Source organism: Copadichromis virginalis, linkage group LG10 (assembly GCF_057382275.1).
Source record: "Copadichromis virginalis isolate Kocher_CV1m ecotype Utaka linkage group LG10, C_Virginalis_male_GT1.1, whole genome shotgun sequence".
Taxonomy (NCBI): domain Eukaryota; kingdom Metazoa; phylum Chordata; class Actinopteri; order Cichliformes; family Cichlidae; genus Copadichromis; species Copadichromis virginalis.
Genome location: NC_140627.1, coordinates 17,287,544 through 17,302,387, shown reverse-complemented (window position 1 = coordinate 17,302,387; position 14,844 = coordinate 17,287,544). Strand labels below are relative to the sequence as shown.

Here is a 14,844-nt window from a genome sequence, read left to right as displayed (position 1 = left end):
ATTCACGCCGATCACCAACGCAACCGCTCCGTTCCCGTCTCAACCTGCTAAATCCCCGTTCACCCCCGACCCACGGCTACTTCGTTAGCAACTCCTTGTCACGAATTCACTGGTTGACTAAATAATAAACACTGCAAAACGTTTGAGCCGTCTCTGTTTGTGGTTATCTGCAATCGAGTCCAATTTAGCTATCGGCCCGTGGCCATTGTGACAGAAGCAGTGTAGCTGGTGCGGTTTCAGTATTGTAGAGTACTGTAATTGCAGAAGACTTGGCAGCACTATAAAAGAAACATACAGTTATGTGGAAATAAAACTAGAGCATTATCTGGGCCTAGGTATTGATTTTAAGAGTGCATTTAGAAAATGTGACAGGTTTATTGTACCAGCTGTTGAAGTACAGAGGAGAAATGTATTTCCAAAGTGTGTTAAAAATCTCAGCAATGGCATACAGTGAATTAAATAAAACTTTCAGTCAGTAATAATATTACAAAATATCAAAAACAAACCTTAAAAAATTCCAAACTAAAGTCAAAAATAAGAACTTTAAAAGATAAACATATAGAGATAAATCTAACATTACAATACATAGGTGGGTACAGAGATGTAGGGTGAAGGGTAAAGAATAAATGTGATTTTCAGTGGCAGCTTTTCTCAGCTGTCGTTTGTGATCTACTCCTCCTCCCATACATATGACGAGGACAGATCTAGATCCAGCATCTTTTGTTCTGCCTCGCTCAGCTTGTAGGGAGAGCCATCACTGCTGGTGTACTCCTCAGTCACGGGCAGAGAGTGGCAGCGACCTTTCCTCTGGTCTGAAGATGAAGCAGTAAAGCTGGAGCTGCGCTTGCGCCCCTTGGCTGCAGAGTTGGACTGAGCCTCCTTTAATTTCCGGGCCAGGATGTTCCTCTGAATTGGTGAGGGGCCACGACGATTCCAGTTCTGTTCAGCCCGATCCAAACTCAACTGGTTCACTTCTTGAGAACTAACAAGTGCTGCGGCGGGACCCCCGATCCCTGTAACTTGGTCACTGTTTTTTCTCCTCTCTGCTGTGCTATTAAAGTCAGATTTACCCTGTGTCCCAGATGCTGAAATTGTGTTTGTGTTGGTTCCAGCATGTTTGATTTCATTAATGTGTGAAAGCACTGGTTTCTCTGTCCAGGGGTTCCTCTGGTCACTTTTCTGTAATCTGGATCTAGCCCACTCTGAAGCCCCATGCTCTGGAATTGGATAAGAGCGATATGGCTGTCTCTCCCACCCTCCTTTGCTCCAACAGCTTCCTTCGGGAAGAGTCCGAGATCCCACCTGGAAAGGACATAACGGTTAAACTTGACCATTCGTGGCACTAAAATGTTTTACAGCAATAATAAATAAACAAAATAAAAAATAAATTAAAATCATACTAAAGAGTATATAAGTTACCTGGGTCAGGCTTCTTTCTCTGAACTGTCTGGACTGTGAGAAGGACGGTAGCTGAGGTTTGGCATCATTAAAACTGGAAGTCCGTCGGAAATTTGGATTCTTATGACAAGAGTTTCCCGCTGCTGCATGTCCTTCTTCTCTGAAACCTGTTAGCCCACTCCTCTCTACCATCTCTACCCAGTCAGCAGTGCGGTCATGCCACTTGGAGCTGCTCCTACTTGCGTGAGCAGCAACAGGAGGACCTACGATCAGTTCCACTCTAGGACTCAGTCTGTCCGGTGTGGCCCTAAAAGTTTGTGGTGGTGGTTCAGAAAAGGGAGCTGCAATGTGAAAATTCTTGAGTTTAGAATCACCCTGTAGACCTAAAGGGGAGGCAGAATGAGCAAATCCAATCGGTGTAGGAATGGGAGAGATGGTGGGTGAAGCAGATGTGTCTACAACAGTGTCATGGACAGGGCTGGAAGAGACATGGTACAGCTGTGTAGCCTCCTTTAAGCCCTTCTTCTTCATCTCTTTCAACTGTTGTTGTGCCAATTTGTACCTAGGCAAAAAATAGTTTCCGGTTTATTGTGTGTGTGTTTTTTTTAATAGCTGTGACAAAAAGGGCGACATCTGGGATAGAATATTATAAATTTTAAAACATACCCAAATATTGGTGGAAACACCTTCTGGCCAGTGGGAGATAGTCTTTCTGGGTCCTGTGGGAGTGGTATCACCACGGTCTGTGAGAGAGGTTGACTTCCCAAGAAAGCCCCATCTTTTTGGGCTGCAGCCACACCCACGCCCCCTGAAGGGCTGTGAACATCAGACAGGCTGGGTCTTTGTAGGCTGTGCCCACAGATGGAAGCCTCATCTGAGAGCTTGCGCCCTCCAGGAGAATGCATGGAGCTTCTCCGGACAGAGCTGCACTGAGGGCTCTGGCAAAATTTTCTCCACACCGTCACCACAACAGTAGCCATAATCACAGCCAGACAAAGGGAGATACCAACTACCACAATCATGTTACCGCCCAAGGGTGCAACTCCAACCGGTGCAGGTGAGAGAGATGGAGAAGGAGCTGGTACCACTGGGACAAAAAGAAAAACAAAGTTTGGACACAAAACTGAAGAGAAAAAGCTTTAATCTAAGATACTGAAGTTTAGAAAGAGCAAGTTAAGGGTAAACAAACTCACCGACACAATCCTCTAATGAACACAGGGACTGCTCCTTGATCATGCCAGTGCACTGCATCCCTCGCACACCTGAGGGCAGTAAACACTCACGCACTCGTTCCCTCACCCCTTCTCCACAGCTCACGCTGCACACACTCCACGGCTGCCATGGCCCCCATGACTCTGCAGGATGCAAGGAAAGTGTTAAAACACGATAAAGCAGATTAGTAGTTTAAAACCTTTAACTCTGCATTGCTACATAAATTCCCTCCACTCCAATACACCAAAAACACACGGGCTAAACAATCTCACCTGCACTTTTGTAAGCCACCAGACACGTCTGTGCTGGACTGGGCGAGCGGCTGTAGTTGAAAACAAAGCGAAAGCAGTACTTATGCCTTCCCGGGTAAAACACGGAGCAGTTGAATTCAGTTTCATTCTCTCCCTGAGTCAGCCAGTTAAAGGCCAACGGGGGAGAAGTGGGCTCCTCTGCAGATGAAGCAGCATCACTATACAGTAATACTTTCCCATTGATGTGAGCACAGGGCGGGGTGATCAATTTAACAGTCATAGTGCCCTCACAGCCACTCTTGTAAGCATTGGCATTTTCCACTAGCAGCTTATAGGAGAAGATACGGGACAGGTAGAGCGGTCCAGAGCTCTTCACCTCCTGTGCTGTGTGAGGAGACTGTAGAGCAACTCTTATGAAATCTCTGTCTGTGAATGGGAAGGCACAGGACAGTTCAACACTCTGAGAACGGAGGGGTTTGATTGGGATTCGCGTGAGGGCTCGGACCTTGTTGATGCTCTTATGACCTATTTGGTTGTACTCCATGTAGCTGACTTCTAGTGAGAGAGCAGAATCAATGCCGCTGGAACAAGCCTGAAAGTGTTCATTAGTGGATATCCCAACCTGAAGAGAAACAACAGAAGAGAAGTATGATAATTATTTATGGTCATTGTTTTACAGCAGTATATACTGAAATGTTGTTTTTATTGCCTGAAAGGATCCAGAGTGGTTCCCAGCTCTCTCCACGGCAATATGAAAGGTTGGCCAATGGACTTGTAGTTCTGAACTCCACCACCAGGTAGTGCTCTCTATGCTACTGCCCTCTGTGCTATTAGTAGGGAAAACAGTGGAGATGCTGGTTTGTCTCAGCAGGAACCGGAAAGTTCCTGCGTACGGGAAGCAGGAGCAGTTGAACTCCACCCTGCCAGCCGGTTGATTGTTGTGGAGAGTCTTGGTCAGAACAGTGGTGTTGCTTTCCGTGTTGACGAGAGATAGGCTCCTTCTCCGGATGGTGCTGCTGTTGGATTTTATGCTGAAGTCCACAAATACACTGCTGTTGCTTAGGGCAGAATGCAAAGAGGGCCAGATATTGAGCCCTGCAAAAGCTGCAGGAAAGAAAACACACAAGTAGATGTGAGAAAGACAGAGAAAGGAAAAAGAAAATGTTACACATTGTTCTACAAGTGGTGAATACACCTTCTTAATATGTCCACAATGGGTAAAATTAAGTCTGGTTGTAGTTAACCATTAATGCATTTATTTAAAAAAAAATCCAGATTTTCCAAGCATGCAAGCAAAGTTTTACTGTACCTAAAGGTTTTTTCTAGTTCCATTTTGTTAGGTAAATTAATCAGAATGATAAGCTCAAGTGTGAGTTAATATTTGTGGCTGTTTAAAAAAATACTAGGAGTGTATGGGTCTGTTCATTTTTGTTGGTAATTTTACAAATTGTAGAAGGTTTTCTAGTAAAACTTGGCCTCAATTGTGAGTTTATAAAGCGTCAGTTTTGACAACACATTGTAACCATAATTTATAACAACGTGTCCTATGTCTAATTATAATACTTTTATAAACCTCTTATACATTTCCCTTATCCAACATCAGATATATTGCCCAAACAACCACAAAGTATAGTTTTTTGCTCAGAACGACAGAACAAGCTCAGTGGAGTCCACATTAACAGGTTCAAAAGCAGTAAAGTATAGATATCAAACAGACAAAGAGTTAAACATGTTTGAGTATATAAGCCAGGAATCAGGGTGCTATTAGTGGGGGGAAACGCACTAGTAGCATGTTATTTTAAGAGCTATTGTGCTCTGTATTGTGTAAATCCTGTTGTTGGGACCTCACATCCTCACAAAGGAAAGCGGGTGTCTGAAGAGGCCACGCATTAGCCTCGTTCAACAGTCAATTAAAATGCAGTAAGATGATAGATTTGTAGAAACTCACCATATCCAATGAGCACTAGCAGGAAGGACAGCAGTGAGACAGCCTGTGGCATTCCGATACCTGTGCCTCCTTCTTCTCCAACACCACATGATCGTCCTATTCCACCATCACAACGCTGTAAAAAGCTTTAAATGGGGAAATCATAGAACAATAAAACAAAAAAACCAAGAAGATAATCCACAGAGAAGTACTAGATAGCAGTTAAGTGTGTGTACAAGAAGCTGTGCGCTCTTCTGCATGTATGGAAAACAGGAAGGCTAGAGTATGAACAGTGAACATGACTTTTCTGAATTTACACTGGCGTCTTCCTCTTCCTTTCATCTTCACAATGGGTATGGGGAGCTGCCACCATCACACAAGAGAGGTTTCAGAAAAAAGAAGGGGAGGGGGCTTTGTTCATCACAAACATGTAGTAGGCTGAAGCCAAACACTTGTCTGAATTGATCTATATAACAAACAATGTATATATATATATTTTTTTTTTTTTCAAAAACCGACTATTTCAGACTTTTGAAGTCAGAGCAGAATCAGAAAATTTACTACTAGTTATTATTTCCATCATAAAGTCAGCCAAACTTCCAAGCAAATACAAAGTTAAGGTGGAGCCTGGTGTTTGCTTGTTTTTAACCCCCTGCTCATACTGTGTAGCTCATTTGGGTGAATATTTTCAGGATATGACTGGTTTTTAATCCGCGAATAAACACAGCGCCCTTTGTATGCGCAATACCTTCTGATTAGTGAATCTAAACCTTGATTTTCAGTCTAGATTAGCATGCATGGTGCTTTACATAGTGACTCTAACCCTTTACTGTTTTGTGTAGTGCAGTCTGATTAAATCAAATTGTACTCACGTGTCTTGAAGACTCAGAAAAGTATGGTTCCTCGACGCTTTCCCCCGCACAGCACCCACAGTAACTGTCCCTCCATATGCTCGTTGCGAATTTCTTTTGCCAGATAAGCTGCTAATAAATTTCACTGACAGTCAGGGGGACAAGTATGACAGCCCCACGAGCGCTCCAGAGGCGCGCGCTGGGGTTCAGAGCGCGTGAAAGAGATCCGCTCAGTAAGGTCAACAAGAGGGCGTATTATGTTTGCGACAAACTCCCTTTTCCTCTCAGAAATTAGACACGCAGTTAAACGGTTTACGACTTAAGTCTTAAATATTATCTGCCTTGAAGCTTCCATTTAAGAAGATATTTAAAAAATAAAGAACGTTTTGCGTCCAAAACGACTCTCGCCCTTTTTATTCCTGCCTGAGATTAATAGCAGGTAAAATGAAGCAGTGAGAAGTGGAACTGGTTCTAACGTGCTTTAGCTCTGGGAAATTTCATGCTAGATGAAAAAAGGCACAAATGAAAGATACATTTCCTGCTCTGGCAGTTAAAGGATCGCATTGCATTAAGTCTATCATTCCAAAGATCGATATCAGTTTTAACAGGCGCCCGGATCATCAAAACATTTAAGATGGCAGTGCCGCAGGAAAAATATGTGAAATTCAACATAGGGATCTGTAGTTCAATACTTTATGTGACAGTGTGAGAAAAAAAATCTAACGTTTTAATCAGTATTGTATAGTAAACTATATATGTCGTTTTTCTATGATTAACCAATTAGAGTTAAAAATAAAATAAAATAAAATAAAATAAAAGCACACCAAATCATAAATTATGCAGAAAGCCGTAGTCAATCTCATTGTAAGAGCAACTGGACTCATGTCGTGCGGTAAAATGTTCACCTAACCTAAATATTGTGCATGCATCCCCAATTATGAGAATCAGACCTGCCTCGGCTCGGCTCTCGAGACTTCCTGAACTAGTTGAATTCATCTATCAATAAGCGGACCACATGGCAGGGTAATCTAATCAACTCTGCAGACCTTCATTCTTCCTCTGGCGAGAGTCCACACAGAACAGGAAACCTCTCTGGAGATGAAACGTTCATGTTCACAATGGGAACAATGAACTTTTCTATTCTGTTTGTTAAAATACTTTATGGTGACAACAGAAGCACCATTCTAACACTACTTGTTGCCATAGGCTCCTCATTCATATGTAGTTACTTGCTATATGGTAACTGTGGGTGAATATGATAAAGTATTGTTTTGAAAGATTTGTTGTGCCAGTTGATCACGTGCTTAACTTTCAGTTTTGCCTTCAAAACACACACTCTGGTATTTGTCTAGCACAACTTTCCTCTGAACTGGGACTGAGTATTACTCACATGCACTCTGTAAACTGGATTGACAGGAGACGCATTTTAGTCTGTCTTGTCTGGTCTTGAATTTACCCAAAGCTATTACACTCACAGGAGCGTTTGCTGGGAAAGGGACAGGAACTGATGTTGATGGACTAAATTAAATGACCAACAAAAGATGCAATGTGGAGCAGGTCATTTGGATTAATTGAAACCTGGGCATCTATGTCAGCAGGGAACGCTACAGTCCCTAACCACTTATTATATATTTTACTCTGGAAAATGTCATTAGCGATGGTATTTTTCATAACAGAATGCTTTGGTTGCATTGAATAGGTATACCCGACTTTTCCAGAATGAGTACATTGTGAATGAAAACAAAGTATAAAACATAAAGTGCCGTTTTCCAAAAAGCATTTATTACCAAACACACCCGATGGTCACTCTACCAACGAGAGTGGACCTGAAGCTTGAAACATTTTGAAAACAGTCCAGTATCGCTCGTAGTTCTAGATAAAAACATATCTATAGGTGGATTCACAGTGCTCTATTATAATCAGAACACCAAATGGATACATACATTGGATACATACAGCATGTATGAAAAGTACAGCACCTGTAGAGGTCAGCTGATATAGTTTTTTTTTTTTAAAGAAATCATCTGTTAATATATTCCACTTTAATTGTAAACAGGTTAAAATAGGTTTGGGTAGAATCTTAAACCCTCAACAGAGTCATCTCTACAAAGGTGGCCCATCTTCTCAGCCAGCAACAACCTGGACATGGGGAGTGAAGAAGGCAAATAAATTACAACATGACAAACTGCAGCAACAAAGAACTATAAAATATGAGACACAGACAAGTTTTTCACACTTCTACACCATGACGATAAAGTAAAACTGACTGACATGACTAACTTACCGCTCTTTTGACAGAAGAACAGAGAGACCCAAGAGCTTTGCAAACTCCTCTGCAGTCAAGGAGCCTTTCTCTGACACCTGTCCATGACAGGAAGAGATACAGAATTGGTTATAAATGTATCGGTTTTCTCTTAACCTTCAGAAAACGTGTAGTTGAACGCTTGTTCACACTTGTTGGAGCAGTGTCTGTACTGCACAGATTGTTCTTGGTTAGAAGAAAGCAATTGCTACTTATTCACCTTTTTTTCTGTGTTGAAATAACTCTCTGTTGACCAAAATCAGCTTAGTTTAATGCAACCCATAAATCAGTATCATAGATTAGATTACCTAGTGAAGTCATTTAAAGGAGTAGCCAACTTAGCCATTTAGTATTTTCCTAGCAATAACAAGGTTAGACAACTTGCAGTAATTTCCCTGAAGTTGGTAGGGATATATATAGAATTATACATTTTTGTGCTATAACAAAGAGTTCATGTTAAAGGCTATGCTGTGCTGGGAGAAGATCATTTGCTGACATTAGTGGACTGAGTTTTTAAGCTTACTCTAGCCAGTGTTTTACACTAGCTTGCAGTGTGGCAATAAAGGGAGGAACTGAGTAGAGTCTAACCAATATCAGAGTTTTTAGACCAATACCAATACCGATATTTGATCATTTAAAAATCTGATATACTGTCCAGTTTTTTTAATTATTCTGTCAGACACTCAAAACATAAACAGATTTCCCTAACATTTGTTATCTGTAGTTATTAATTTACTTGTTTGCCCAATTCTGGGCCGATCAGCTGTTTGTTGTGTTTGTGGTTCCAAACATACATCGCAGAACGCTCTCCGGTGAACGAACTGTGCAAGCTCAACACTCATAACATGTTTGAATAGTGTGTCTTTTGTCTCGTCTTTAGTTAAAAATAAATAAATAAATCAATTATCAGCCATTATAAATGCTGACCCTGATAGATCAGCAAATAGCCAATATCACCAATATCGCCACAACAGCTCATCTGGCTCCATCTCAACCTCTCCTCTAATGCCCTTATACAGAACTACAGTTCTTATCTAGGCAGCCCATCATATGCTTTCTCTACAGCCACACACAGTCCTTCTGATTTTCTCTATAATTCTCCATCAGGACTACACAGAACAGTTAAGGGTTAGACCCACTATGTAAAGCACCATGCATGCTAATTTTTGCTTTCTGATTCACCAGCTGTCCTTCATCCATTCTCCCCTCCTTCTGATTTTCTACATTCATCAGCTCCTTCCATCTTAGCACACTCTCTTCGCTTTTTAGCACATTTTCCATCTCTATCCTTACTTACCCTAACCTGCTGCACATCCTTTCCAGCTTGGCCTCTCTGTCTAGCAAATATATACAAGTCCTTTTCCCCTTCCTTTGTGTCCGGCTTCACATAGAACCTACTATAAGTCTTTTCCTTTGCCACCTCTCTCATTGCCATATGCTCCCAATACGCCTGTCTACTTTCTTTATTTCCTTGATTATCCCAGTTTTTTCTTTGCTAACCTCTTCCTTTTCATGACAAAATCATGCCCCGAGTCCTTTAAAAAGATGCCAGCCAACATACTGTTTTGAGCAAATAAAAGGTTGTTACATGTAAATTGCTTTACATTCCTATTCACAGCACCTTTAAATTATTTAGTTCATTTTGATAAGTAGTGGAATGTGATGTTTAGTCACCCTAAAGCATGATAACGTCACAGACTGTATTATGATTGTAACAGTTAAAGCTTACATTGTCCAGTGCTGAAGCTATCATTTCCTCTTCACTGTGAGACTGCAGCTGGACCACCATCACTCCGCTATCAAACACACGCAACCTACACACAAGATGAGATATGAGAAAAAAGGGGTTAAGTGTGCATGGAAGGAATAGAGACCAGTTTTAGGGTTTTAGGCTGTTTTATTAAATATTATAGACAGTTAAAATATGGCAACTAGCTTGTAGTGCTGGGATCAACTTTGTACGCAAACAGTAAAACAAGCCAGTTTTTTGGGTTTTTTTCTGAAACTGAGAAGTAACAGGAAATGACAGCTGCGGAGGCCTGGACAGCCCTTCAATCAACAGGAAGCCTGGCAGGAAGAGCCTGGCCTTTGTGAAGTGGGCACCAACCTAGCACTATAGTAACATAGCCTGTCTCTATTCAAATTAATTTAGTGCACACCTAATTTAAAACAGAATACAAAGACAAATGCAACACAAACTCACCTCAACGGGAGCTTCAATGACTCAAACATTTTACACGCATTCACCAAATCTTCTGGAGATAACAGCTGTGGAAAGAGGAAAAAAAATAACCAAAGATGTTTGTGTGTAGTGTGGAAGTACAATGTTGTGTTACAGTTATGTGTGCATTTTCGAAGAATTACCTCCATCCCTCTAGCACGATTGACGAGACAGTACACCTCTGTAAGAGCCATCATACCTCCACGTTCCTGTGAGAGTGGGGAGTGGGAGAAAGAACGTGAGAGAAAGAGGATCATGAAGAGAATAAAATAAAAGCAAGTAAGTAAATATAAAAGGTATCTCTTTTTTTCCTGTTTCACCCCCCACCCCCCCACCCCCCAAAAAATAAAAAATCACACCCACCTCCAGAGGGGCCTGCAGCATATCCCCCAGTTGCTTAGCCAGTTGCAGGTGATAATGTGTACCGGATCCATGTGTTTCTCTGGTAACAGGGTTAGCGATACCCATGCTCAAGAGGTATGCCTTAAACCGTATTGTCTATTGAATAAAACACAAGAATAAATAAAAAACAAGCTGCTAAAAAAGTTATTTTAGAGTCACAATTTTCTAAAACGCTAAGGTAACCGTATCATGCAATAAAACATGTGTTGTGTTAAATTTGTGCGATTTGTGTGATTCAATAAGATGTGAGGAGGATTACAGTACAGTGACTTGAAGGTACAGATATTATCCTTCATGTTTCTGTCTCATCACATCAGGAAACTCTTTACCTCATCTTCTGTTATGTCTCCCTGCTTGTCTTTGATCTTGTTGGCTATAGATCTGGAGAGCTCCACCATCTCTTTGGCCTGTTAGGAAGAGAATCATGAAGAAAATCCCACTAAGGAAATGAGTTTTACACAGCTCTGCTATTTATGATTATATAAATTTACACATTTGTCAGTGGATAACTTAAAGCTTCCCTAATTCTGTTATAACTCAGCAACTATAGAAACATGTAAACATGAAATGAGAGCTTCCTTACCTTCACCATCAGCTTACTGAGGTCCTCAAAGGCCTGAAAAGCAGAGACTGAATGAGTAATGGCTTTCAAAATTGTTGACAATTAAATAAACCACAAAACTTCCTGGCTGCAGATATAATTTAAATGTCATTCCACAGCAAACCCCCCACCCCTGTAGCTGGATATAAAACATACTTCCTAACTTTAAACCCCATTTTTGTAAAAGCTATACTTGCCATGTATTTGTATCTGTCATTTGGATTAAATTAGTATTTTTAAATACTGATATATCATATAATGTATTCAATAGAAGTTATATAAACAACTTTCCAGTTGCCTTCCAGAGTGTCACAGTGGCTGTGGTCATCTTGCTTTGCAATAACGTCCAATGTTGACAAGTTTTTACAGAAGAAAAAACTAATAAAAAATGTAAAAAAAAAAAAAAAGTCCAAATCCAAACCATATTTATTTTAAAATATATTTACAGTTAATTTAGTCAAAATGACTTTGGTTAAATACAAGACCTCAGCTAAGGGTTTCAAGGAGATGGCGATGGATTTTATCCATAACTCTGCATCAGAGAGAGTATACCATAATTCCAGTTCTGGCCCATTTCTCACTCTTTATTTTTCCCATTACCTCAGAAATGTTTTTGTCTGTTTCTTTCCTCTTCTCCTCGATCTTCCTCTCAATGCCAACAATCCCAACTGCACGTGTCTTTCCTGCCTACATGACCACAAAGGAAAAGAAAACACACATAATCAAGTTAAACACGGGCAACTTGTCTCAAAGGACAAGGAAGGACAAAAACAAACAAAAGAAATCCAGGAGGGAACTCTTTGTGGTCAGTAGTTGTTATAGTACATACGTTAATTTTACTGACCATTATCCTGTTCAACAAAAAATGAAGTAATGTACTTTTTGGAGACACATGACCTAATGCAAGTGGAATGACTTCTTGCACTAATTTCTGTGAAACATTAAATCTAATTTGATGCATATTGATACTTAAAAAAAAACGTTGGAAAAATCTAAATGTCAGGCAGTAATTCTTACTAATTGTTAAAAACTGAAAGGTACAAGAATTAAGTGCCTACGCTGCCATCATGTGGAACATATCTTACACTGACAGTGATTCCAAGCTTCATTTTATCATATACTGAACTGTTACGGTACATGGAAGTTGCGTTTATACGCTGGTGAGTGAAAACAATGTGCCACCTACACCTACAAATCCCCATAAACATAACAGAGCACAAAGGACAGATGGTTATCAGTGAGGAAACACGGTGTGCTCTTTTGTTTCTAACCTGAGATCCAGTTCCTGTGGGAATGGGCTGTGAAACTGGTGTATTCTCCCACCTTTTCTTGGTCATCTCTTCAGTGAGCCTCCTGTAAAACTGCAAGGAAAAACAACAAAACAGAGCCATGTCAGTTCCAAGTCATCAAAAAAAAAAGCAGTACAAAAAGTGAAAATGAGGAAGTTGAATCACTACCTCAATCTGCCCATGTTCCTTAAAGGATAGCTTGATGTAAGAGTACTTGCTGTATTGGTATGGACCTGGCTCCTTGTTGGCAGGTACTGGATGCAGGTGGATCACTATTTTTGCACTTAAGAATAAGAAAAACCAGTAGTTAGGAGATACATATTTTCTTGTACTAAATTTAAGTTAGTGTATTTATATGTTCTCTGTGAAGGTTCTCCGTCATCCAGGTCATTGTAGTCTAAGGAGCTTGGAAAGAAAAGCTTCTGGTCTTCTTTAAGTTTCTTGAAGGGAGTCCCCATCAATTGCTCCTTACAGGATTTATTAGTTTACTCTCCCCATACTTTTTTATTCTGTAGCTGTTACCACATCTATTGATGTAAGAGTGATGCTTGCCTCTTTCAAAGTACAACTAGTGAGATCATCATGTTTTGATCTTTGTTTTCACTACATATTTAGTAGCAATGGAGCCTAGTTAGCTCTCCTATCTTGTCCCTTTTGTCTTACTTCTCTCTGTCCCTTTGAAGAAGTGAGGCTCCATAAATATTAAAGAGGTACATATTATTTCTAAGTTGCAGTGAATAGACAGAAAAATAAACTGTAGAAAACTAAACAGCAGAAAGAAGAAGAGAAATAACAATTTTGACATAAAGCAGTGACACACTCTGTAGCCTGATCAACCCTGGCATGGCCTCCTTGGATGAGGGTGTCTAGTGATAATAGCCGAAACGCCTGATGAATCCAAAAGTTTACTACTGACGATGTGTCCCAAATTTTAATATGATAAGATAGATCAGATCTCTAATTTCTAAACCAAACCAATGAAGAAAAAAAATGGCAGATTAGCTGGTGTAAAAGACCAAAAGTTGAGGCACACTAGATGTGTGCCGCTGGTAAAGTTTCTGGGCTGCCTTTACTAATAACAGCCATCCCTCAAGATTCTCTCCATTTAAAGCAATGCATTATCAGGGATTGTAACATCTAGTCCTTTTACTGAATCAGTAAGGGGCAACACAGATGCTATTTATAATAATTTGGCAGTTGTCTATCCTAAATAATTTAGACCTTTTGCTCTTTATCACACTATTTATGTACAAAATTGACATGATGCAAACAATAGACTATTGAATAAGTAAACATTAGGACTGATATTCACAATGATTTAAGTGCATTCCTGATAATTTTTAACTGTCTTTGTTGACCATTGCAGTGTGCTGGAAAAAAAATGTATTCAGCAGTGTTTACCTCTTTCCTATTCCTGCAGCCTGCTCCTCAAAGAAGATGATCTGTGACAGGGGCATGGCGATGCAGCATTCCTGGAGACAGCAAAGGCAAAAGGAGCCATCATATCAGCAATAGGCACCAGCTGGCACACAAGGTGGGTAGTTAGGTTGTGTTTAATGCTCCCTTACATGATTTTTGATATCCCTCCAGATTAAACGATGGGTGCTCAGCAAGGTAACTCCGAGATCCAGCTTAGCCTGTACAATGACACGAAAGACTTGACGTTACTTACTTGCGCAGCTTTCCGAGCTACAAACACTCCCCACGGTACACATGCAACCACATAAAGCAACAACTCTTCATCAGCATCTGACATATATGGTTTTTGTAACAGTAATATGGTGTAAGTTTTAGCCACCGCGTTGTTGGACCAGGCTGTTAAATCACAAAGCAAAACGATACCTTATCATCACCGTCATACAGTCTGACACCTCGCTGCTGGATCACTAAAGTTTCGTTTATTTCTAGGAGCCCATTTGACCACGAAAACCGGTCCATTTTTAAGAAAAGCAAGAACAATTCAGGTCGCACTTCACTTCTTCTCCGGTAAGACTCATCCTATGTTTTCTTCCTGTATGCTGTTCAAAATTCGCCTGCGACAAAAACCAAAATAGATATTATAATATAAGCTAAAGTCAACTGAACTCACAAATATATTGTTTATACATTAACTCTCTTCATTGGTGATGTTACCCCAGTTAACTGTAGCTTTGATATTTTTTCTCTAACACTTTTGCTACACGCTGTATTTTTTAAACTAGCTACCTCTAAGGGGTCCTTTCAGTGTTGACGTTCACAGCGCCAGCTGTCAGGAGCTAGCAGGACTGCTATCTTCCCGGGTTAATTTGAGATTTTAAAATATATATTTTGACATTTTTTCACTCCTATTTAATAGATCATCAAAAAATGTAACGATGATTGAATGAAAACACCTGCAAATATTTGTTTCC

The 14,844-nt window shown here is 40.3% G+C and overlaps 2 protein-coding genes across 3 annotated transcripts; both read right to left on the bottom strand.

The window, feature by feature from the left end:
- Nucleotides 1–335: 335 nt before the first annotated feature.
- On the bottom strand, nt 336–6,304 carry thsd1 (thrombospondin, type I, domain containing 1). 2 transcript variants are annotated; one of them, XM_085470293.1, is made up of 8 exons: nt 5,661–6,304; nt 4,810–4,934; nt 3,571–3,965; nt 2,883–3,483; nt 2,592–2,753; nt 2,065–2,485; nt 1,420–1,960; nt 336–1,302 (listed from the first exon to the last, which is right to left on the bottom strand). In XM_085470293.1, the coding sequence occupies exons 2-8, from the start codon at nt 4,859–4,861 to the stop codon at nt 670–672; spliced, it is 2,805 nt and encodes a 934-aa protein (XP_085326419.1). In that variant the 5' UTR covers nt 4,862–4,934; nt 5,661–6,304; the 3' UTR covers nt 336–669. The 2 variants fall into 2 exon arrangements, with proteins under 2 accessions (XP_085326419.1, XP_085326421.1); XM_085470295.1 differs by lacking the exon at nt 5,661–6,304 and having other exon boundaries at nt 4,810–5,642.
- A 1,095-nt stretch (nt 6,305–7,399) lies between these two features.
- Nucleotides 7,400–14,724, bottom strand: vps36 (vacuolar protein sorting 36 homolog). The gene is made up of 15 exons (XM_085470337.1): nt 14,660–14,724; nt 14,297–14,487; nt 14,023–14,091; nt 13,856–13,926; nt 12,623–12,737; nt 12,437–12,526; nt 11,766–11,852; nt 11,148–11,180; nt 10,894–10,971; nt 10,526–10,660; nt 10,306–10,371; nt 10,145–10,209; nt 9,671–9,755; nt 7,924–8,000; nt 7,400–7,778 (listed from the first exon to the last, which is right to left on the bottom strand). The coding sequence occupies exons 2-15, from the start codon at nt 14,390–14,392 to the stop codon at nt 7,697–7,699; spliced, it is 1,149 nt and encodes a 382-aa protein (XP_085326463.1). The 5' UTR covers nt 14,393–14,487; nt 14,660–14,724; the 3' UTR covers nt 7,400–7,696.
- Nucleotides 14,725–14,844: the final 120 nt, after the last annotated feature.